Source organism: Gallinula chloropus (assembly GCF_964237585.1).
Source record: "Gallinula chloropus genome assembly, chromosome: 1".
In the NCBI taxonomy this organism is placed as follows: domain Eukaryota; kingdom Metazoa; phylum Chordata; class Aves; order Gruiformes; family Rallidae; genus Gallinula; species Gallinula chloropus.
Window position 1 is genome coordinate 133,840,669 of NC_140085.1, and position 25,447 is coordinate 133,866,115.

General features: G+C 40.9%; 1 protein-coding gene across 2 annotated transcripts in view; it reads right to left on the bottom strand.

The window, feature by feature from the left end:
* FRMPD4 (FERM and PDZ domain containing 4) overlaps nt 1–25,447 on the bottom strand; it is a gene marked incomplete at its 5' end in the record, with an annotated part of 310,938 nt that overhangs the window by 22,968 nt on the left and 262,523 nt on the right. The window contains one exon of one of the 2 annotated variants that reach the window (XM_084268209.1): nt 6,414–6,459. In XM_084268209.1, the coding sequence (XP_084124335.1) occupies nt 6,414–6,459 (46 nt within the window). Of the gene's footprint in view, nt 1–6,407; nt 6,460–25,447 lie in introns of both variants that reach the window. The other variant, XM_084268208.1, reaches the window with a different exon arrangement.

Consider the following 25,447-nt stretch of genomic DNA (forward strand, 5'->3'; position numbering starts at 1 on the left):
CCTAAATTATGTTACTGCAAAAATGGGACGGGGGAGTTCAATGCAACTGGAAGGTTTGAACATATGTGAGCTCCCCTGAACCCCTCCAGGACGTGGGGTTTAATGTGTAATATTACACAGTCAGGGGAGCACAGTTTGTCATACCATGTGCACCTCCCAGTTTGTCAGCTAACGCGTGTCTTCCCTCCCTTCCCACTTGTGCTGTGGCAACGCGGCCAGGACTCTGGCCCCTTGCCAGATGCTCTGGGTGAGCCTGGAAGCAGATTGCTTTCTAAAAAGCTTCAAACCATAAACCAGCGGCGTAAGAAAAACTAAAACAGCTGCACCAGGTATTTGGGGGAATGTTCTCTGCTGGTTAAAGGTTTGAGTAATAGCACAGCTTTTGCATTTAATTGCACAATCTCATTGTTTCTACCTCTGCATCAACTTGGCACTTGACATTTTCTCTTTGAGAAAGGGACTGTTTCTGACGAGTGCGGCAAATACCTAGGAAAACAGTTGGGTTTGATTGTCGAAACTTGCTTGTCTAACAAAGCATCAGTGAGATGACATGCTGCTGTATTCTATTTTAACATCTGCAGGTTTGTCGGGGAAGATTCTCAGAGCACCAGGTTCATTTGTTTCTGATATTCTGTCTTTTAGCAGAATGGAAGCCATTACCCTCAGCTAACGACCGTAAGCAGGAGGTGTTTACACTAATACAGAACATTTATCACTGCAAGTAAAGTATTTGCATTGTCACAGATAAGAACAGCTTAATTGCAGTGAGTTTTGCCAAACGAGGGGACACATTTTAACAAGGAATCAAAATACTTCAAATACCCACAGATGTCTCACTCTGTGACCTAAGAACAGTTTCCTGTTAGAGGCTCAAATTTATCAGGATTTTAAATAATTCAGTAAAAATTCAGCTGATCATTTCAAGACTACCTGGAGAAAGTGCTAGCTCGAGACAAAGCACTGCATAGAGATTTGCTCTGACAAAATGCTGGTGGAAGACAGAGACCCTCCTCTGAACCCTGCTTACTTGGGGCTGCAATCAATGGGCATCCCATCAGCAGGGTCAAAACATATAACAAGAGGAGGCTTTCTGGAAAATGCTGTTTTCCCCATTTTCTGGACTTTTCAAAATTAGATCCTATTGTCACTAGCCGTGTTGCAACAGGGTGTATTTGGATAGATCTTAGAAACAACAGCCCTCATTTTGAGGGAAACATTTTTTTCAGTGAGAAGAATAATGTCTGGCACTTTGTCCGATTTTGTGAATAAACTATAATTTAGGGGAAATTCCAAGGGTTTATTTGCTGCAAAAGCCTCTTTGAGTGCTCTTGCTGGTAGAGGTGCTGCAACAACAAAAGCTTTACTCATACTCAAGAAAAAGAAGGATTTAGCATTTACAAGAGCACAGTGTAGTACTGAGCTGCCATAAAGAAATGAATCAAGACAGCAGTATGGGAGAGTCACAGGGTGAAAGTCTACTCTGTGATCGTCAGTGTCAAAATCAAACAGAAACACAGCAGTTTTAAATAGCCACGGATTGTATATGTGCAATAAATTTTATGCTCATTACTTAAAATTAGTCATTAGTTTAATATGAAATACTAAAGTTATTTAGGAAGTAAGGAAAAATTGCATGACCACAAAAATGTGTTGACTTTTTGGTCCATCCCTAAAGGCTATCATATGAAACAAAATTTAGCAAGCAAATAAAACGTGAATAAGTGGAAGAATTGAATTTATTAAGTGGAACACTACATAATGCCCAAAGGAAAACTAAATACTGCCATTCAGAGCAAGGCTGAAACAACTACACTGGCTCATGAAAGCATTGTAGAAGAGCAGGTAGGGACACGGGAGCAACAGTGTGGAGAAGTTTTACCATGCAGTAATCTGATATAACCACAAGGCACTGACAGATCATCATTAGGAGTGTTTCTTTGTTAAAAATGTGGCACAAATTTAATTGCTGAAATAGTGATTCGATTTGTGTTCTCTCTTAAAAGTTGGTGATCTACCATAGACAATTATATTTTACTACTTGCATTATTGATATTTTACTATTTTTAGATGGTAATCACAGTCTGATCATCAGTCCCACACCTGTATAAAATGTAGGTGGGGAATAGTGGCTATTGTTAGCAAGCACTGAGGAAACCCTAGCCATTCAGCCCTACAACTCTGCAAGGATGAGGACGTTTGGGAATGAATGAAACCTTCACCTCATACAAACCCAGGCTGAAATGAACAAATTAAGGACTATATGAATGATAATGCCCCTGAGATGGGAGAAAGGGCTAATGAAAAGGGAAAAGAGACCTAATGGCAACTGGGGTGTGTGGGCTTTTCACCTTGTTGAAACAGCACTGAATTTTCTGTCTTTGCTGCTGAAAAGATCATACATTTTGTACAACTACACTCCAGAAAAGCCCATGTTGCCTAAGAGGAGGGCCTTCAGGAAGAAACGTCAGGACCAGCAGTGCTCACTGGGATTTGCACCACATGCAGTTGGAAGAAGAAAGGCTGTGCAGCACGGATCAGACATGGGGGGAGGCTGCTTCAAACAGCAGAGTGGTTGGACAGCGCCCATGGACCAGCCAGCACTTCCAACAGGCAACACAGTGGTAGCAGGTTTGTTACTAACCATATCATGATCCTCTCCTGATTAAAGCTATGTATGGAACTGAACATAGCAAAAAGCTGGTGTGGAAGTTACAGAGAGGAAAAGGTCCTCAGGATGTGTACGCGCACTAAGAAACAAAGCCATCTTTTCCACACCAACTCCACAGCTTCACGTGGTCATAATTCATCTTCTTCAAAATGGTCAAGTCTGACTTCCAAGCGTTTTCTAAAACTACACCTTGGTAGTCTTTTTCATTTTAGATTTTGAAGTCTTTGTGAGAAAGCTGTTTCTTTTTTATACCCTTCTTTACAACCAGAAGTCTAGATGTGGTAGCTGCTGCTGTTACATGACTCCAGAAGGCAAAGCAGCGTGAAAAATACTGTGAGACTCTCAATAAGATTGTTGCCACAATCATTACAATCCATAAATAACTGTTATTTATTGTAGTTTTTCTGCGAACATTGTGTCTCAGACATACAACTGTGTTATAATAAGAGCCATCTCTTCCAAACCAGAAACAGATCTTATCCTTTTCCCGCTGCAGAACTTTGCGCAGCAACATTGCCATAGATCTCAGCTGGGCCTGGACTACATCCAAGGAGCTTAAGAGATTAATCACGAAAGCAACCTATCAAGCCATCTCTGTGCATAAAGTCTGAACAGATATCAAAACAGGCAAGTTATTTGATTTGAGTAATGCCTAAAACCTAATAAGGCAACAATCAGAAGGCCAGTTCATTTACAGAATAAAATGGTCGGAAATTATAATCAAATGCTGTACTTCCAGAAATAAAAAAAAAAGCTTTAAAGCTGCTTCAACTGCCTTAGCTGTTCGGTGACCTCCTGATGAGCAGTGGTGATATGAACCTAGCCGGGATCTGCAGACTGATGGAAAGAAAAAGATAGCCTAATGCTTTGGTTTGGTCATAATTAAAATGAAATTTTAATGAGTTTTAGCATTAAACAAAACCAAATGCACTTAAGCAAAAATGATCCACAAAAGCTTTCAAAAATTACTAAGTGAACTACCAAGTACTATAAATCTACACTATCTCTACTTTCACCTGCAATCATAAGGGATGGTTACTTGAAAGCATGAAAACAAAACACACTCTAAATAGCACAAATAAAAACAATTAAGAAACAGCACTTGTGTAATCCATATTGGCAGATGTTTTTCATGCAATGATAGAAAGAGGAAGGTTCACCATTAAGAGAGATTGATGAAACATTTGCAAAAATGTATTTCTGCCAAGAATGGGGAAGAAGTTCAGTCTTTACTAAAAAGCTCGTACTTTTCCTTTGTCAACTTCATGTTCCCAGTTTTATTGGCAAAATAGTAAAAGAAAAAACAGAGGAGGCAAAATTAAAGGGGAAACACGTGTGCATCATAATTTTTTAGGACATGTTGCTTCCAAACTATAAAACAAAATATATTTACTACAGGGACCCCCTGCACAGAAGAACAGGACAACTGGAGTGCAGCAACACACAGGGTGAAAGAGATGTCACCCCACAGGCTCAGGCACAGAAAAATTGTGGCAGCATGAGGGGCAAGCATGGGTCAGATGTCCCAGGCGACTCAAGAGTTCCCAGGACACTTCATAGTATAAGGTGAGGGACGCTGCACTGCATCAGGGCTCAAACCTGGCTGCACATGCTGGCAGCAATCCCAACTCCTCCCCATCCCCATGCACATCTTCATTTCCACTGCAGGAAAAATTTGGCTTGAAAATGATCAGGGAGGGATGCTATGGATCAACAAGACCATGGTCTGGACAGGTAGAGAGGTCCAGTAAGAGTGCACAAACCAGAGGAAATCTGCAGGATGCAACTTTTCTGCAGGTGAAGGTCTCTCAACTAAGCTCATGCTAGTGAAGCATCCTGACTTTGGGATAAAAACAGGTCCAAATTAGCACTGATATGCATACATCAATCACATCGTCTGGCTGCTCTGTGGACATTCTTGGGGAGACAATCATCATGCCTACGTGAGATAAAATCACCCCCAGGTATGCTTTGTCTGCTGAGGTAAGGCTGGGGGACTGACAGACATGCCAGAGTGGGGCAACACAAACAGGTGTAAGATGGGCACATCAGCCCAAAAGGCTGACAGGGCAAAAGCGTTTCAGTGCCATTCTGAGCTCAGCGACATCTAGAGGTAGTTCAGTTATTGATTAACCTTTGGCACTATGTAATGAGAGGAGCAGATTCTGTCCTGTTGGGCCTCAAACAGGGCTTGGATCCAAGGGGCTGGGAAGATACCAGGTCATGACTTTACTTCTTCTCCAGGTCAAAGGCTGGAGGAGGCCTGCACCCGTGCTGCAAGGTCTTCCATTGAACATGGAGTGCACGTTTGGATTTCAGCTCCCCTTATAGTTCATACAGGCTTGCTCTTCTACCAGCAGCACAGTGATAACAGGGCATACCACCTCACAGGCATGCAGTACTATGCTTTACTACCCACTTTCAAGTGCTACGCGAACCTGCACTAACGCACATGCTCTTTCTTCGCCTGACCTTTAAAGAAAAGAACAAGGTCTGTTTATGGATAAGGCACCCTGCATATAAAAAGGCAAGTGAGTGAGGGTCTCTTTTCCCCCATTTCATAAATATTCCTTGTGATCCAAACAGTGGGCCGCAATCCAGCGAGCATTACAGGCAGTTAAGTTTATTTATGTAGTCGGCCCATGCCTGTGTTGGCATTTAAGGCTGATGCCAGCCAGATCTCTGTTTACCTTCCCACCACTAGTTGCACTGCAGTGCTGCCACCCTGCCTGATTTTGCTGGGGGATGGCCTGCTTTTCCCCCTAACTTCGCTGCGGCACAGACTGGCTTCTAAGAAGGGACCAGAACACTTACATGGCCACCTCCAAACTAGCCAGGAAGGCTACTGAGCAGAAGGCTAGTGAGCAGGACGAAGCCACACAGCACTGACCAAGTTCTATTTGCATCAAGTATATTTTGGCACCTTCACCAGATAAACTTATTTTCACATCTCCCACCTATTACACATTTTCAAATCCACCTCATCTCCTGCTCTCAGGTGAAGAGTATGCAATTACCCATCCCTTGTTAATGAAGGCTCTTGTGTATCAGGCTAGCTAACCAATCCACAGGAAAATGAGCGGATCGCTTGAGTCTGAAATCACTCCTGCTGTGTGGCTGGGGCCCCTCAGCAGCCTGCAAGGTGTGCTTGCTTGTGCCTGGATGCACGGGAAGTGGCACATGTGCCTCCTCCCTTGGCTTGTCTTCTCTCCATTTTCATCTGTCCCTCTTCAAGAATGGGTTTGAGCAGACAGGTCCTGAACCCTCTCCCAAAATCTGCTGAGCTCTGAGGTGAGCTGCTCTTTGTCCCCATCTCTTGGAGCCACCCTCATGCAGTTGCCTTCCTGTCTCTTCTCTCCCCCCCACAGGCTCCAAGACAGAGCCCTCTCTTGCTTAAAGTACAGCCTGTTCTGCCCAGCAGAACAACTCTGTGGGACCCAGGCAGAATTAAGAAAAACCCAGGAGCTGCAACAGACCAGAAACTGTAGCAGAACTGCTCTACCCATCTTCCCAGAATGAGTTTAAAGATACTGTTATTATTTAACTTGCTAATGCAGTCTTTGAGTCCTGCACGCAGTAACGCAGCCTTAAACATCACCTTTAAGAGACACGGCTCTTATCTCACTTAGTTCTTTTTATTGCACAGATAAGGTAGAGGCACAGGCAGAATATAGGCAGAAAAAAAGAAAAAAAGCAGCTGCTACGTTGCTAGGAAACTAATTCAGAAAACACCACAGATACTTACAGGGTAAGGTTGAACAACAGTAAGGAGGATTGATTCTTTGCAGCTTCTATAAAAAGAAAAAAAGTAAAATCAAGTAAAGATTTGTACTTTTATACACTTCAGATAACCACCTTTTCTTTTTAATGGAGAAAACTGCAGTTATATGGCAAAAATGTTAAAATCACATAGCAAAGAATTGAAGAGATGAGTAATATGCCAAAATAACAATGGATTAAAAAACCCAAAACCAGCAACTTTTTTCCAATCTAACTGATTTAACTTTACAGCTTATACTGTGAAATATTTGCATCAGAGACCTGCGTACTGCAATCATTTTTCTCCAGCAAGAATGGAATGATATTTGATTAACCCTATCAGTTCAGCATCTATAGACCACGCATTTATTTTGCCTACTTTACATATGTAATTTACTTTTTATACCATCTTCTACACTTAATGCCAAATTAATGTGAAGACAGCAGTGTTTTTAAAATGAAAATGGGGACAATATGTTGCCCCATTTCTTCTCTTGCTCACCTTTTGAAAGGGGTGGAAAAAGATGAATATTTGGTTTGTACTCCGGTCAGAATTTTTAGCTTTTTACAAGATTGTTAAAGAAAAGTTCTTCTTCAAAATTAAACAGCTCCTCTTTAGGATGAAACTAGTAAATGGAGACCATATAAACAGCTCTAAAAAAGCTGTTGACTGAGTTACAGGATAAAGAGTGGAAAACATTAGGAATCTTGATATGACCAAGTGGTCAGAACAAATGACAACTGTGTATTTTGACTATTGGTGGGCAGCTGGGGGTGGCAGATAACTTAGGGGAAGGAAGGGTAAAGCAAGAGAAGAAGGAAGAGAAGCCAACTGCAGGCCCTATCTATTCTATTGCATTATTGGCCAGGTGGCTGCTGAGTGCAATATTAACTAAGAAAAGGCTGGTTGGCATTTTGTTGAGATGGAGTTGATTTTCTGTTGGTTTTCCTACCTTCAAGCACAATTAATTGTTTATCTATGTGATTTATTGTGTGTCTAACTGAAGTGCAACTGATTTGGGCTACCTGACCAGTTCAGCAGAACTAACTAAAATGAATCGCTCTGTTCGCCTTATAAAGTGTCACCTTGCATGCATAGTAACACCACTGATATGCAACTTAAGAAGCCAAAAAAGCAAAGAAAATAGAAAAGAGACTGAAAGTTCAGTCAGAAAATTGGTCAGGGATGTCAGGCTATACTTAATGGAGCCAACATGTCTCTGAAGGCCATTTGGGATAGGAAATTCTACTTCTGTCAAAGGCATCAGTCACACATGGGGCAAGGTCTGACCCAGTACCTCCTAACTAAAAAAATATTTGTTAAGCTTCAATTTTTCCTCCTCTGATTAGATGTTTGTATCACTGTGCTAAAAAGACCATAGGTAGACTTTTCAAGAGGTGGGGTTGAAGGCTTTGGTCACTTGTCGGTGCTGGGAACAAAAGAAATGAAATTAAATTATAAATATTAAAAAAAAAAATGTTACAAGGAGCCACATGTGGTGACTCTTAAATACTCTGCCACAAACCAGCATGATTTTATCCCCTTTACATATAACTATTTTAACAAATTTCCTATTTTTTTTATTTCAATAAAACACATTCCAAAGTTTAACTCCAGAAAGTATTTTATCAGTCATGAAACTGCCTCTACTTTCTTTTGTTCATATTTCTGAAAATTTACAGTTTTGGAAATTTCTGCAATTATTCCTTATGATTTTTCATTGTTATTCTTGAAGAGGTTATAGCTTATACTTTTTAAAAAAAAGCAAACTCCATTCTGTTTAGGCTAACAACATATCCCCTCCAAATATATTTTCTTTTTTTTTTCATTTTAGGTACCACATTTTGGGGGATCTGAAAAGGCATGATAAGAAATGTAATTTATTTCATGAATCTCAAAGCCATATCTATTCCATCAACATCTATCCAATTTTTCAGTGCTTTATTAATCTAGGCATACGAGTAGACAGAAAAGCCCACAGAGTGGTTAGCTGTGGGATAAACTGCAGCTCTGGGATAACTACTCCATGCCCAACCGACCTCTTCAATTACTTTCAACCCACTAATTTACGTTTCCCATGAAACCTAAGATAACAGCCAGCCCTGCTTCCTGCAGTCCAGCTACCTTAGAGAGTGCCCTTTAAAAAAAGAAAACCAGCTTTTCCTGAAAATGTTTTGCAGCTCTTCATTATTCCTGGATTAAACCTGTCCAATTGCCAATGTAGGTGAGGTTCATCCTAGACTAACAAGATCTTTTCTAAACCAAAAGGTCATCAGTGCTAAGATTTGTTTTGGGTAAATTCCTTACAGGATAATCACTTGCACTGGAAGGATGCTGGACCTTGGAGCATTCCGTGTAACATTTCAGGATACAAGGCAGCCGTTTGGAGTATCTGGACCCAAGCATGTCACCCATGCACAAAGCAAGTGTCGAGCACCACGTACAGCCCCCTCATCCTTAGAGAAAACCTTTTCTATAAAACACATGCTACATACAAAACATAGCACAGTTACATAAGAAATAAGTATTTCATCAGCCACAACTCCGCTGCTCACTTTAAAAGCTTCTCAACTCATGATGACTAAACTGCATACCACAGCACATCACTTTCTACTTCCAGTACTGTTAGAAAACCCTATATACTTAAATGATAACCTTTGCACAGCCTTGGAGACTGCTCAATTGCACGATGTACTGTATACATCACAGGATAAAAAACGGTATCACTGACCATGTACAGTGACCAGTAAGTCTTGTAGTTTAAATGTACGTTTGTGTATGTATGTCCATGTGTGACAATATAAACAGTTCAGATTAGATTACATAAACTATATACGTCATGGCACATAAACACGAGCTACTTCTTTTGAATGTCTTCTGATAGTGGCAAATGCTTAAAAACCCTCACACTCTTAATCTGCTTCTGCTGTGAAATATCTCCTTTAAGAATGTGACTAAAGAAAAAAAAAAAGAGAAAAGGAAAAAAAGAAAGAAAAAAAGGAGGGTATATTACAGAATTTTTATCACCTTTCATACTCACTTAACAACAAACCAGTTATTTCTTTTCAAAATCTACAGCCTCTTTTAAGGTCACTCAAGATGTGCAACTCTGAGCTTGGACAGCATCAGCAGGCACTTTGGCTCTGCCATCTGACCAGGTAACATCAACACCACAATAAACTATCATCATATTTCTTTCATTTCCTGACATCAGAATCAAGTGGTGAGGCCAAAGCCAAAATCTGAAAACAGCAACAGGAATTTCAGTGATTCATCTCTTTGTCCTTCCCCACGCCCTGCGCGGTGATTATATTTGTCCGCTCTCCCTACTCCTTACCGCTACTTAGGCTGCAACAAGGGGAGAATATAGATGGTTCGAGAATCAAATTACAGCACATTATAAAGGTTAAGGTTGTATTACTAAGTATCACACATCTTGGGCTACATGAGGCGTTAACATTCAGCTACAATGCCAGCCATTGACTTTGTCTGTGAACTTGCGGCTGGGAGTTACTGTCTCTCTTCTGCTTCCTCCTAGCTGGCAGAGAGGGAGGGATGCGGGGGCAGAGGAGGGACATGGGGGAGCTCCCAGTATCTGAGAGGGAATAGGTAGCTCTGCTCTTTGAATGTGTCCTACAGGAAATGCAACATAGGAACAAAGAGAAAGGATATGTGTTACTTGTGCTCACTATTAAGACTGGAGAATGGAAAATTATTGTTCACGCTGGTTTAAAAGCTTTTAGCAATTTTACATACTAGAGTAGTACACAGTCTCTCTCCCAGTGAAGGTGAATGAATTAGGAACTGACATATAATAAATAACATCATTTACAGTGAATGCAAATAAGAGAAATCTTTCTCTTAATCATAACTAATCTTTGTTTCACTCTCACCAACCATCAAATTCTGAAAATCTTGCTTAGCAATGCTTTGTTCTCCACTATTTCAGGACCCCCTGTTTCCCTTTGGGTCTACTGATGAGGAAGGTCTGAATGTCACAATTACAGAGTGTGATGCCATAATCTGCAGTATGCCTCATGCTACATTTTTGAAGTAAGGGAACAGAAATCAGTGGGTCGAAAACCACTACAAAATGTAACAAGTTACCTCAAATGCCCTATTCAAACCAAAGGAAAGTGGAACTCATCTTCATATTCTAGTATCTAGGTTAGAGAAAAATCATTCAGCATTTGAATGTCTTTCATTATTACAAAGATTAAGGCAGCAATAACGAACAAAGAGTTTGCAAAGTCACTCTATTGTAGTACATTTCAAATTATTTCAAAAGGATCATTTTGATTTGAGCTGCATATACATTTTTACATAAAGCCGGTTCTACAATAGTTCTCTTCACCTAGGAAAGCTTCAAATTTCACTTCTCCAGACTTTTATCATGAGCAACAGTTCCCGTAGAAAAGAACAGTTTGCCTAAAAGATCTCCTCAGATTATTTCCAGGGCTGGAGATATCTTCCAGAGAGACCTCGATGGGACATAGTAGACCCATCTTAACCCAATGGTGACTCATCCTTTGCTGTTACCACACAGCCCCCCACAATGTGCCTCCAGGACCAATGATGCCAACCTGCCTAAGTGGACTAGGGGAACCTTGATAAGCCGTTGAACAAACTTGTTATTCATTGACACCCAGGAAACTACACAGAGGGACACGAAGAGAGAGACTTTAAGACTATTATGGCCATTCCCAAGGCTATTTTTGTCACAGGAGAAGCAGCACTATGCAAACATGAACACACAAGCTAAAAGCCCACACAGTCCAGCTTCTCTGCACTGGAGAACAACTCCAGCAAAAGCCATAGTGTGTCAGGCTCTTCCCTGTTCCCAAAGGCAACATTACAGCACACAAACTACAGGCAATATTTCCATGACTTTGTAGCTTCTAACTGAGAAGTACAATAGATTAAACTTGGTTGGAAGTCGTGCTACTGTGTGCAGGTTGCCTCTCACCTCTTGATTACATCTACCTGTGGATGAACACTGTTTTAGCAGCAGGTGAAGGATTTGACCTCTCTAGGCCTAGGAGGATAATATTTCTCAGAAAAATTTTAGGGGAACAGAGAAAAATATTTCTTAAGAGGTTGCCAATGGCACAAGAACTGCTGGAAGGGTGGCAATGGAATTTCAGTCTCTGCCTGTCCAGCTGGCCGCACTGACCTCTAGGGAGTCTCTATGAAGATCCTGTACACAGCTAGATATAGGCTATCCTGTCATCACGCTATGCAGGGTAATGCCATGTGTGGCATTACTTCCCCACCTCCATCTCAGAGGACAGCTGCAGGCGTGCAGCAGGCAAGAAATGCAGCAAGAGTCTTGTGCAATAAGGTACACTGCCTCAAGGTGAGGTGTGGGGTCCCAGTTTGGGGAGGAAGAGTAAGGTTGCATGGTCTATGGACAGCAGAGCTGGGATATGAGGCCAAGGTCTTGATTTGGGGGTTGATATATGTATAAGGAACAATGTAAGACATGAATGGGACCACTAAGTTACACTGTTTTTTCCTGGGATGACAGAGAACAAAACACAAGACCATGGCGTTCAGGCCTTAGTTCTGGAGATAGGGAGGTATCAGAAGGCAGAGGGATCACACTTCCATTTAGAAAGTTGGCGGCTGCCTCTTCAAGCACCTTTAATGGTGTTACCTGCCCATAGCCTCACTGTCAATACAGTGAAATACTCTTAACATCCAAGCAACTTCAACTTGTGAACTCCTGAACCCCACAGATTTGTTTGAATAGCCCTGCTGCTGCACAAGGTCCTTAAAATTTAGGCCTGTCATTAAGTATGTGAAGACTTCCAGCAGCACAAGCAACACACGCAAGAATCCGGGACTTTTACAGGAGTCCTGTTTGAATGCCTTGAGCTCTAAAAACTGTGCAAGTCATGGGTGCTCGAAATGACCACTGTCACATAAAGTGTAAAAGATATAAGCACAGGATTATTACTGCACCTCAGGATCAAACAGCAGCAGAACACAACTGAGAGAAAAGATACTCTGATTCGAACATAAATAACTTCAATAATAGCATACAGAAAATTACTGTCAAAGCAAATTGCATTTTATATAAATGCTCTTTCTTTTAAAGGTCTGGCATGGTGTGAAAGTCAATCTTTAAAATTGTCACAGCCTGCAGCTGGCACTAATTGGAACCCTTGTTGGCAGTCTCCATAAGGGGCCAAGAAGTGAGCGTGTCTGCAGGCTGAATTACGCTCGCTTCCTCTGATAGAAGTGGTCCCTTCAGATCAGGGCTATGGCATACTGGCAGGCTTTCACACAGGAGATGCCATTTCAGATGCCTCTGCAGTAAAGGCTTTGAGAATAAAACCCCCTCCCATTCTCGAAGGCTGTCCATCTGTCAAGTTTTCACATGTACCAAATTCACCCCATTTTCTCCTTTATTAGCTCTGTGGTGAGGTAAGCTCTATAAAGAAGTTGTTCTTCAATCTCAGTACTTTATGAAGACCTGTATTTACCTCCAGCTAAATAAATCCTCTTCTCCACAAATTCCCAAAGTTGTCCAGTTGCTTATATTCTTAACTATAAGGCTATAATCTTTGTAACCGAGTTACCAAAATGTTAGTCAAACAGTAAATACTCTGCGTGCTGTAAAAGAGTGCCTTGGTAAGGCTGCTTGAACATCAACAGCAGCATCACACTGCTATCTAACTGCTGAGCAATGTTACCTGCAACTAGACAGTGTCCTATGACTTCCTTCTTACTGCACTCGCCTTCAATTAATTCTGGGGTGCAACTCTGAATATCAGCAATATGCAGAAAACTCTAGGCCTGGAAGACTGGGCTGCCTTCCTTAGGCAACCATTTTCCTACTTACACAGATGCATGACTGTCTCCTTTCAGCCCGAGAGAACTTGGGGTTAGACCTCAAGATGAGGAGTTACTCACACTGGAGCTGTCTTACTCCAACAGAATCATTTGCTCATTTTGGCCAGTGTAAAAATGAAAGCCAGATGGGCATGCATGCATATCTGATGGACTGAGTCTTGCACCAAGTCTGACTGTTAGCATGCTACTGCCACATGGTCAAAGCATAAATTACTTCACGCTGCATGAAGATGCCATACTGCCAAGGAGAAAAATGTCAAGCTTACTCCCCTATTAATTAATTGTTCAGCTGTCCTCTTCTAATTAGACTTTCCGCACATTAGTTTTAAAGGATCAAAGACAGATAAAGCAGGATAATATTGGTCTCTCAGGTAACTCATCCAGGCCAATGTTTCAGTAGTAGTTTTCCTACCAGTAATTGCCAAAGCCTCAGAAGCTCTAAGGAATTACAGAATCACAGAATGTTAGGAGTTGGAAGGGACCTTGAAAGATCATCTTGTCCAATGCCCCTGCCAGAGCAGGATCACCTAGACTAAATCATACAGGAACACATCCAGGCAGGTTTTGAATGTCTCCAGAGAAGGAAACTCCACAACTTCTCTGAGCCACCTGTGCTAACTGACCTAACTGAGGTCTTCCAGGAACTTGGATTACACTGAAACACTGAGATTGTGGAACAAAATGGACAAGATGGTAAATTCTAACCATGCCACAAAATCCAACCCACAGCTGCCATGTAATATTATGCTTTGAAACAGCAGCAGGAACTCATATACCGATTCTCTGGTGCAGCCTGCAGAGATCCAGCAATGGTTACGCAATCTAGTCTGATTACTCTGTCGTTCCTTCAGCTTTCAAAAATGGAATCATCACGACTTTGTTACAGTTGCATATGTGGTCACAGCAAAATCCAATTTGAAACATGCTAAATGTAATTACCGCATCTTCTAATTTTCTAACATTTTGGAAATACATCTGAATGTTCCCACGGGAATCAGAGTTCATTTATCTGGTAGACAGAAAGAAAGGACCAAACCACCTTGAGTACTTTTCTGCACAGGACCTAGATGTTCCTCTACATTTTCTGAATTAGATTAAGAAACGCTCTCTCTAGTGCTTTACAGAGTTTTCGGCAGTTGCCTAGTCATCTTGATGCAGTTACCCAGCCATTTGAATTTTTACCTCAATAGTGGAAACAGACAAAATAACGAAACTTAAAGGACTCAAAGAAATGATGAGGTAACTTTCCAAATCGTGGAAGCTGATGTGACTCCATTCACTTAGTGCAAAATAGAGATTAACAATACAATCTAGCAATTGAAAAGGATGTTTCAGAGAGCAAATAGAACTGTAATACTCATATAATGAGGCTTGGTTTATCTTTTTTTTTTTTTTTTCCTTCAAAGAGACATAATGTAAACTTTCACTTAGGAAAGAAATCCCTTCTTCAAATGGTTTATCTTTAATGCCTGTTTTTGCTGACATTATGTTACAAGGTAACAATCATCCCTTTACTTAATAATTATTTCCTCTTGTCTGGCTGCAGCAGACCTCTCAAGCCCTACGGGAAGCAAAAGTTTTGATTTCTTCAATGCTGGGCTATTTCTTTTCACTATAAATGGCAGAGCAGCATGCTTAAGATGAGGGCATCTTGACAATAGGGAAAAAAGAATAAAAGAGAAATAATAATTCATTGAATAGTCACACAGTATCAGGTTAAAAATCAGTAGCGAAAAGATCATGGTGACGGTTTGACAATACACTAAATCAGCTTCCATTTACTGGATTGAAAAATCCATGGCTGTGTGCTGTGTGAAGAGTGTCCACCAGTTCCAGCATGCTCAGGAACTTCAATAAAACAGATTTTATACAGGATCAGGTATTGTCTTTCCTTCAGCAAATGGCATAAAGTTAGCAAAGTAGGCAACAAAAACTTCATGGTACATCTAATGGCTAATTTCACAGGACGGCAACTCTATGCCCATGCTTAGTGTAAAATTGTACCAGTGATTGAACAGGAAAAGTGCGGTTCTGTTGTCACTAACCCTGAAACCAAAGCTGGGCTGACAAGTGACCGATATGGCCACAATGACATGAAAGGGTGTGAAGGGACATGCGCTTACAGTGATGCTCACAGCACCTTTTGGCAGCAGGCAAAATGACGCTGCTGCCTTCCACAACAAAACTCTGCCTCTAGGGAAGCTCCTCTTTGCCTTCCAAGTCTTGACAGAAGTTTGGCACTTGATATATTGATATTAATATACTGCGTTTATTGTATTATTATTGTTTCTACTCCCCCCCACTCTGACTTCATCATAAGCAGATATACTTTGGACAAAGAGTATACTTACTGTATATGCTGGCACAGCATTTTTCACAGTCAATCTAGACAGTATGGCATTGGTGAGGCCACAGCTCTAGTACTGTGTTGAGTTTTGGGCCCCTCACTACAAGAAAGACATTGAGGTCCTGGAGCGTGTCCAGAGAAGGGCAATGAAGCTGAGGAAGGGGCTAGAGAGCAAACCTTATGAGAAGCAGCTGAGGGAACTGGGGTTCTTTAGCCTGGGGAAGAGGATGACGAAGGTGGGACCTTATCTCTGCCTACAGTTACCTGAAAGGACATTGTAGAGAGGTGGATGTTGGTCTCTTCACCCAAGCGACAGGTGATAGGACGAGGGGGAATGGACTCAAACTGCACCAGGGCAGGTTTAGTTTAGAGATCAGGAAAAAGTTCTTCACCGAAAGGGTTGTCAGGCACTGGAACAGGCTGCCCAGGGAGGTGGTTGAGTCACTGACCCTGGATGTATTTAAAATACAGGTAGATGAGGTGCTCGGGGATATGGTTTAGTAGAGGACAGGAATGGTTGGACTTGATCATCTCAAAAGTCTTTTACCACCTAGTGATTCTGTGGTTCACAGATCAATAGAAAGAATAATTCTGTAAATTGCACTGTCTAATTCAAAACATTTTGAATAAATAATTATGACAATCAATTAAACACCGGTATAAACTTGATGTTCCTTGCTGAGACACAAGAAAATCACATACTTTAAATAAATATTTCAAAAACAATTTGGAAATAAGCAAGTGAAATAAAAACTAGTTGAAGTTGTCAGAAAGTATAGAGGAGTGACACCTGTATCAATAAGACTGCAAGAGAGACCTGTGGGGCTTACATATTAAAGAGGAGGAAAGATCACTAAAAAGGAGAAAATCCTAAAGATACTTTTATTATGTGACAGATTAAACATAATCTTTGACGATCAGTGCTTCATTTTCATTTCTACTGAAACAATAGAAATCATTACAGCTGCTATTCATAATCTGTACAACACTGGCATTTTCACTTTCAGGTTAGGGCATTGTGTATACAGTAATGAAAGGTCAGGTGTTCACATATATCCTTCATTCCTGCAGCTATTATTTTTTTTCCTTCATGCTTTTCAAAAAGCAGAACATTGGATAAATTTTGCTGATTAAATGTTCACAGCAATTAACATTACATGTTCTAGAGTTACCTGACTTTTTATTAATAATGCATAACATTCACATAAGGCTATTTTGTGTTGTAAGTTGTTGTGGCAACTAAGCCCCACACAGCAACTCGCTCACTCCCCCCATGCCAGGATGGGGGACAGAACCAGAAAGGTAAAAGTGAGAAAACTCCTGGGCTGAGATACAGACAGTTCAGTAGGGAAAGCAAAAGCCGTGCACACAAGCAAAGCAAGACAGGGAATTCATTCCCCACTGCACATGGGCAGGCAGGAGTTCAGCCATCCCCAGGAAAGCAGGGCTCTGTCATGGCTATTGGTGACTTGGGAAGACCAGTGCGATCACGCCCAATGGCCCCATCTGCTTTCCTTCTTATTCTCCCAGCTTTATATGCTGAGCACGGTGTCACGTAGTACGGGATATCCCTTGGGTCAGCTGGGGTCAGCTGTTCCCTTCCAACTCCTTGTTCACCCCAGCCTCCTCACTTGGGGGGGTGGGGTGAGGAGCAGCAAAGGCCTTGGCTCTGTGTGAGCCCTGCTCAGCAGTGACGAAAACACCCCTCTGTTCCCAGCACTGTTTGCAGCACAAACCCAAACCAGAGCCCCATACTAGCTGCTATGGAGAAAACTGTTCCAGCCAAAACCAGCAGTAAAATAATGTCCTTCACAGACATTACCTTAGCTCTAAGTAATACAGCCAATAAAGAAAGAGAAATTAAAAAGAGGAAGATGCATTCAGAAATGAGATAAAACTCTTGAATTCTAAAGAATATTGTATTTTCGAGCACTATATTATGTACAGCTCTTGGTTCAATATTATTGGTTTTATTATTGTCCTTTAAGAAAAAGGCATTCATTCAAAGAGTATTTTTCTTTCAGACGCCTGGACACTGTTATTTTTGCTTTTAAGTCTTATCTGCTTTTTTTTGAACTAGACTATCTCATCCAATCTAAGAGCCTCTCTATTCTTTGTTAGGGAACGCATTGCTATTACTTCATTTTAAATAACTGAAGATGGACAGAAGTAGTTTTAAGAAATAAATGTTCCAACAACACAAGATTCATTCAGTTCCTCATTAAGAAAAGTTTCAGTCATCAGAGGCTTGAGTTTTTGGGGTATTATTATTATTACTACTATTATATCTGCAAGGTTAGACAATTGATGGATACTGAGCTGGACAGACTAATGCAGAATGATTTTTGCTTACTGGATCTGGAACAGAAAATTGGTTGGTCAGATGCCAAAGACATATCCACATGCCACTAAAGCAGTGTAAGTGATGGCAAATGTCATTGCATAGTGATTTGGATGGGCAGCCAGAGGCTACCCTTCTTAAGCTACCATGCACGTTGCACAGTAGTTCAGACAGCAGCAGTCCTAACATGAAAACTGTTTGGCGGTATTTGTGTCCCCACGCATTATTTAATATATTTAAGCTGTAGACTGGTACGAGGAGAAACTGAGTCAACATTGTTGCCAGCCAACTGGTCACTTGGATCTGTTAAATTGCATTAGTTGTGAAAAAGTCCTGCCATGAATATATACCATATATCCAGAATGTTTAACATTCAAAGGTTCACCCCTCTATTTTTTTTAAAAGGATGTATACATTTGTTTTTCTAAAATCAGTAAGATATGACTTGAAAAATCTATTCTATTTAAAGCTCTGTCAAACCTTTCAAGATTGTACTGTTAATTTTCATTTAATGCTTTGAAAATATTTATGCTGGTTAACTTAATAGTGTATTTACACTGTTATACCCTTTATTTTTTCCCCCTTTTGTATCACTAGAATGACATAATTTGTTTTACATTTTCCTTGGGACAAAGAATCATTACTATGAGTCTCACTGAAAAGTTACAAAGCAAGTGTACACAGCACTTAAGTGTGGTCCTTGAGATAAAACTTAAATTATGCTTGAGCAGAATTTTTTCCCTGGTAAATGCAAAAAATATTCCAAAATATGGGAGGAGGTGGAGGAAGGAATGTTTGAAAAGGAAGAAGAAAATTACCCTGCAGACACAAACCAAGCATAAAACGCTGAACTGTTGCATTCTTCTATCCACACAGAAAATGAAGACATAATTGCAGTGCAGTCAGATGCACCAACACGAGCTTTAGTCTCGATACGATGGGTAAGTAAAAAAAAACGATGCCACTCTCTTAGATATCATTATTTCCCACCCCCCACCCCCCCCAAAAAGAACCTCCCACCCACACTCGCACAGCCAAGCCCGTGCATCGTTACCCGTACCAGTCAGATTAAAAGTTCACTCGGGGATACGATTCGCACACGTGCTGCGTTCGGGCCAGCCCCAGCCCACCGCCTCTGCAGCGCTGCCACGCTCTGCGCTGCAGCAAGAAAATGGGGAAAAAAAAAAAAAGGGAAATTAACCAGTTTTATCACTGTCCTCTCCTGCTCCTCAGAAGCCATGGGTAACAGGACTGAAAGAGAAGGACAGTGAAACGCCTCTCTGCTCTTTAGGAAAGCGGTGAGGGGGAGGAGGGAAGCTGTTCGCGGAGGAGGCGAGTACATAACTCACGCTATAGCTGCAGCCAGAAGGTGGTAGGAGGGAAGATGGATATTGGTATACAGGAAAAAAGATGAAAGAACTGACTTCATGTGACTCGCAAAATTATTTTTACAGGTAATTTATCACCATTTTTTCCATCTTATTTGTATTTTTCAGCTAGATTTACGTCCCCTGTGGTTCAATGGGGCTCTTGTGTACCCCCTGAGAGTGCCGAGTCCCCTTGCGGACGGCAGACCCTGCTGGAGCTGTGCCACCCTGCACAGAGAGTCTCAAGACTGATGATGCCAGGGAGGGGGTATGCCATGCCCTGGCACATAGGCTGCACCAGGAAGGCCACAGCCTCCACTCCTGGCAGAACCACACTGCTGTACTGAGCAATTATTTGACACAAAATGTTAAGCAAGCAGAGTCGTCTTACCCAAGTGCTCTCCAAGCCATTACACCAAAGGGGTGAGGGCATGCCACTGCTGCTGCCTTGGGCTGCAGCTTTGAATCTACCTGTCAATAATCATCATCTCTGGGCAGAAGGCAGTGCTGCCAGCGTGGGCTGCGCTTGCTGCCGGCAGGTTTTTGGGTCGGAGCACAGAGACACTCTCCTCTGAACTGCAAATGGGTTGAGATGAGAGACTGGCTCAGCCCAGCTAGCCCAGCACTTCTCTAGATGTTTTCTGTAATCAGAGAGACAGCTGCAAATACTTTCTTCCATCTTCAGCATGGCTACAGGCAACCGGTTTGGGCTAAAGGTCCAACTTTAAACAGTGGGAGCTCATAGAGAGAAATTTTCAATTGGGTACGGGAGCAGTTTTGTTGTTTACAAATGATTCTGTCCTGCCACATGCATGAAGAGACCAGCAGGCTGCTCAGTGGGCTGCACACAGGGTTTTAGGCACCTCAGCAACGCTACCTGGCTTGGGACACTACAGGGCTGGCTCTTGTAGACTGAGCTAACTCAAGTATGCTGCATATGTCACCCACACAAGCAAACAAATCAACTTCAATGAGTCTGAAGAGCATCCAAAATCAAGGTTTCCCTCCTATAAAATAACTCCTGTAAAGAACAACCTTAGGGCTTGACATTTCTCTTGGGTGAACACCCCATTTTTCTCTTCAACAGCTTATGCTTCTGTTTCATCATTAGTATGTTGAGGACTTTCATTTAAAGCTAGCCGATGAAGTTGTTAAGCGCCACAGATACGCCTCACTTCAGCTGCAATCATGAGATAAGCATCAAACAAAAGCGCTTCAGAAGTCTTATCTTCTTCATTTGTACACACTGACAGTGATCTATCTGTGCAAGAATAAATTTCTTGTTCCAAGGACGTGCATTAAAATTCAGTTCTCAAAGGGGACCTAACAGAGGATTTAGCATGCAAAGGATACATGTTCTTTAAAGGCTATATGTCAAACTGCAAGATTAAAAACAGACTTGTCAAAATTGAGTCTGACAGAAATCGTCGCAACATCTCCTGTGTTCCAATGGACATTATATTCTTCATTATGTAGTCACTTAACAATTTTTTGAGCAACCTCGAGACTTCTCTGAAGTTTAATTAGACTGAAAATGTGATTTTAAAAAAGCAAATTAAACTATTATTTTAAAATTGCATTTACTGCTGATGCAAAGTGCTACATTATGGGTATTGGCTGGCAGTTTCTCCACATGTGCAGGTCAGGACTTTTTCTCATACATCTAAGTGAGGAGATCAGTTAAGAGTCCATCCTTACACATAATTTTGGCCTTTAGGTTGAATCTGTCAGCAAAAAGTAGATGAGAGCAAGAACAAGATCTAAACAGATAGGTTGCAGAACACTGATAATGCGTTTTTATCAGCTGCAACCCAAACTAGATACAAAACCAGCCAGGTGTGTTATACTAATTCCTCCTGTTGTATATGGCAAGAGAATACAAAAATTAAAAAGACAGTTCAGTATCATCAATCTGTGATTCTACAGATTCTACAGTCCAAGTATCAGAAGTCTTTTAAAACTTACAAATACTGTTTTATTTCCTATCCAAGATATTTTTCATTCCCTAATTTGGTCCTATCTTTACTTTTTGCATTTCAGTGATGCTAAAAGATAATCTCAGGTCATAAACTCTTCATCTACAAAGAGCCAACAGCCTCAAAACCATATAAAGAAAAGAGGTAGGGAAGTATCCTTATAGAATCAGATTCTAAAAGCTAATCATTAAAAAGAAAATTGGAGGAGGGAGATCAGAGAGCTTTGAGAGGATTAATTTTGTTTTGCTTTCTTCCCTCTACCCTCTCCCCAGCTGCAGCTTCCCAGGAAATGTTCAAAGTTCATACCTTCCCTGTGGCTCTTCTGAAGATCTGATCTCCAGAAGGGAAATTTCAGGAAGGTCACCTATGAAGGGGATCTTTGCACCTCAAAATCCAGAAGTTCATCATTTGAACCACGCACTATTAGCCTTTTTACAGGCAATTACAAACAATAAGCTCTCCTAGTTCTTTGCTTCATCCTGTGAGACCAAATGTCTAACTTTTGCTTTGCTGCTTTGCGCGCTGCAGTTGCCAATATCATTAACCTATTTATTCAGCCCGATGCACCTCAACATTTTGCAAAGTGTGGTGTGGTAAAGTGACTTTGCACTTCACTGACAGTGCTGCTACTGCCTCACTGTATGTTGGATCTGTGTCCCCATCGGAGCAGAGGCCTGAAGACCTCATCCCCCGGCCAAGGGCTAAAATTTCCAGGTGTCCCAAAACCATGTTTTTTGGGTGGCTTCCGCAATATATTCATCGGTTACACAAAGCCACTGGAGATGCTTAGCGATCCCTACCACCATCTTATATGGACTTTAGAGATGCTGCTCCTTTTACCTCCCTTCCAAACTCCTGGCTCCTAGGGAGGGAGGCTGCCTTGGCTGCTCTCCTGAGCTTGCCACGAGAAGCAAGGGCAGAAGGGACGGCTTCTCTCCAGGCTGTAGTCTTTTCATCCTGTGTCCTGTTCTAGGCTGGGAAATATTCCAGCTCCTTCAGATGCCACCTACTGCCTGTCGGTCTGCAAATAATTAAGAAGCAATTTGGAAAATTATAGTATTCTAGAAACATATGAGTCCTTTCCCTTTGCAGAGTAAGTGTGAGATCCACACACAGAGTCATTCCTGTGCACCACAGCAGGGAAGGTGGAAGGGAAGGGGGAAGACAATGTTAAGGCTATGGTTTCTACTTGCAGAAACCATATCTGATATATTCATTAAGTAGACCTTTGATTATGTGTGTTGCCAGTGAAGGGCAGATAATGCTGTAGGTTAAAATGTGTTGAAGAGAAGCGAGGGAAACAGGAACCTGGTCTTTGTGCTGCTTTTTAAGGGAAAGAAAAAAGATCAGAAGTTGCCAAGAGTATTTGGGACTGCCAGGGGATGTGTAGAAAAACAAGGGGAAGGAAAAAAAATACTTATGCTTTTTCTAATTAAAAGGGCTGTAGAAATATATCTTCACCAAGAAAGAATATTCTGTAAACAAGTTATTGTATGGTCCCTCTGACCTTTCTCTGAAACAACTGGAACCAGTCTTATCAAATACAAAATGCTGGAATAAATGGACTTTAGATCAGATTTAGTCCAGTGGTTCCTAAATTGTTGTATTCCCCTTCCAAGTGATTAATTTGTTTCATAAAAGCTTGTGATAATGCTCACAATCCAGAGGTTACCCAGTACATGCACTACTGACATTTTTAGTTGACATTTGCTTCTCATCAAAGTTCTCCTGAACTTCAGCAAGCACCAATGAAGTATCTGTTATATGGAATGTAACCAAGTCCTGAATCTAATGATCTTTCTCCATGCAGGACACTTAGCTCAGGAAGGAAAATGATTTCACTGAAAACCCTACTGCAATATATGCTGTAAAGAAGGGTACCATCAATTAACCACATATCCTGTTTTACTTTTTTAAACTCTATTTTAATAGGTCAGAATTTGAAATAGGGAGACATTTCTGATTCAGCCTGCTTTGAGTTTCCATCACTAATACTACACTGAGGACTGGAAAATTGAACTAACGGTAAGTAAAAACTGAAACCTGAAAAGCAATGAAATTTTACATTAAAAAACTTTCCCATTACTCATTATTATTGAAAATATTGAAGTTCTGGTGCATATAAAGGTACTTCTTACAATTCATCAGGTAAATGGTTAAACTACATGTAACGCTTGTGAGGAGGAGGATGAAGAAAGAAGCAATGGAGGAGATGCGGCAAAGGCAGCTCTCCTGTGCATGGTTTCCCTTTCCTCCCTCCTCTAACTTCTTTTCCTAGTAAAAGAGCCTCAGGAAAGAGAAGATGAATTGATTTCTATCAGAAACTTTATCTCAGTGCTGTCAAGCTCACGCATTAAATAATGCTGTATCAAAGCCTACCATGACTTAAAAGCTATGGCACCAGCTATGATAAACTTGCACCTTCTGTTTTCATGTTTTTGGTGTTTCAGAACTCAAGATTTTACGCTCTTTCTCCAGTCAACAGCACTGGGCTCTTCCTCACATGAATGCTACGGCTCATAACAAAATTACCTAAAGGTTTATTTGGGACTCATGAGAGAAATACAGGGAAAGGACTTCCAACTGCCTGCTATTGTTCAGTAACTACATAAAAAATATCCATTGCATTTTTCTCTTGTAGCTAGAAAGTGAATTTGAAGGCTGCTATTGCAAGCTACGACAGCCTTCCCCAGTGCCCCATGAGATGCTGATGTGAAACTAGTAGAAACAGAGGGTGATGCAGTGAAAAAGTGACAGCAAAACCATCTTGCTGAGGCCCAAAACCACCACAACATTTTTTTTTAAAGATCTACATCACTTCCTTTATTTAAAACTGTCATTTACTGTCATTTGTACAGAGTCATAAAACATAACACACTTAAGACTCCTCCAGTGTCTTGCTCCTCTATGGTTTTGTTTTCCAATATACAGCATAGCCCCCAAAATCCACCAAAAGATTTCCACCGTTGCCAAGAAAACTAAGCACAGGTCGCAAAGCAACACCTTTCCTGTCATGTTTAAGAGAGCTTCATCAAAGGTTTCCCTTACAAAGCTTTAGAGAAGTAGGAAGTTCTTCCCAGGAAGCATAAGATAACTATTTCTCGAAGCAGGCAGTACACATTTTAGAGTTTGTAGCTATGGACATGTCATTTATAAATTCAACATACAGAATATTAATCATGTTCAGAGCTGTCCATAAACAAAAAATAAACCAGGCGTTATTTTCCATGCTCACAATACCAAATCCAACATCTGAGATAAATAAAAAATAATTAATTTATAAGGCTTTGGAATTGCTTTATTTGTATTTGTCTGTCTAACGGGCAGGAGTTTTAATAGTTCTGGCACTGGCAAGATGGGGGAAACAGCACTATCGCTACCACTGTATCATGTTTAATAATCATAAAATGCTGTTTTGTTGCTCTATTTACAACAGTAAAAGTATTGTTAAACAGTTATCATCTCAAACGCATCTTAGACCAAAAAGTCACCGACGTTTGACTGTATAAATTAAGATAGACATAAAAATCCATGTTTATAATGATATTACCTACTTTGTAATAACAAAACAGCGCATTGGTGGTGCACCAAGAGCAGCAACCAGTATCCTACTGGGAAATTCATATTATCCTGCCTCATGCATCAGATATCCAAATGAACAGCCTCGACAAGAGCTTTTTTCCCCCTCCTCATTGTTAATGACATACATGCAAAAGCACTGTAATTATTCTAATGCAGCAGCTGAAGGAAAAACTCTCTCAGAGATACTGGTAATCTGTCACAAAGAGAGTACTATGAAGACAGCAGGCAATTCAAAATCCCAATATTTTTGGTTTGAGACAATTTAACTGTTCAGAAGCATCTATCAAGCACTTATACAAGCCCATATTGAAATTGGTTTTTAAAGTTCAGTATTTACTCAATAGACTATGATTTCTGTGAAATATATGAAGTGTAACATATGAGTACATTATTAAAATGTGCAGTAAAGTAGCTATTCAAAGTACCTACTGCATGCTGCCCTTTGGTAAAATGTCTTTCTAATCAAGACATTAGGAGTAATTAATCCCTACTGTAAATAAACTGTTGTTCAAATAAAAAACCCCAAGTCTTAGATCAGTAAATCCAAT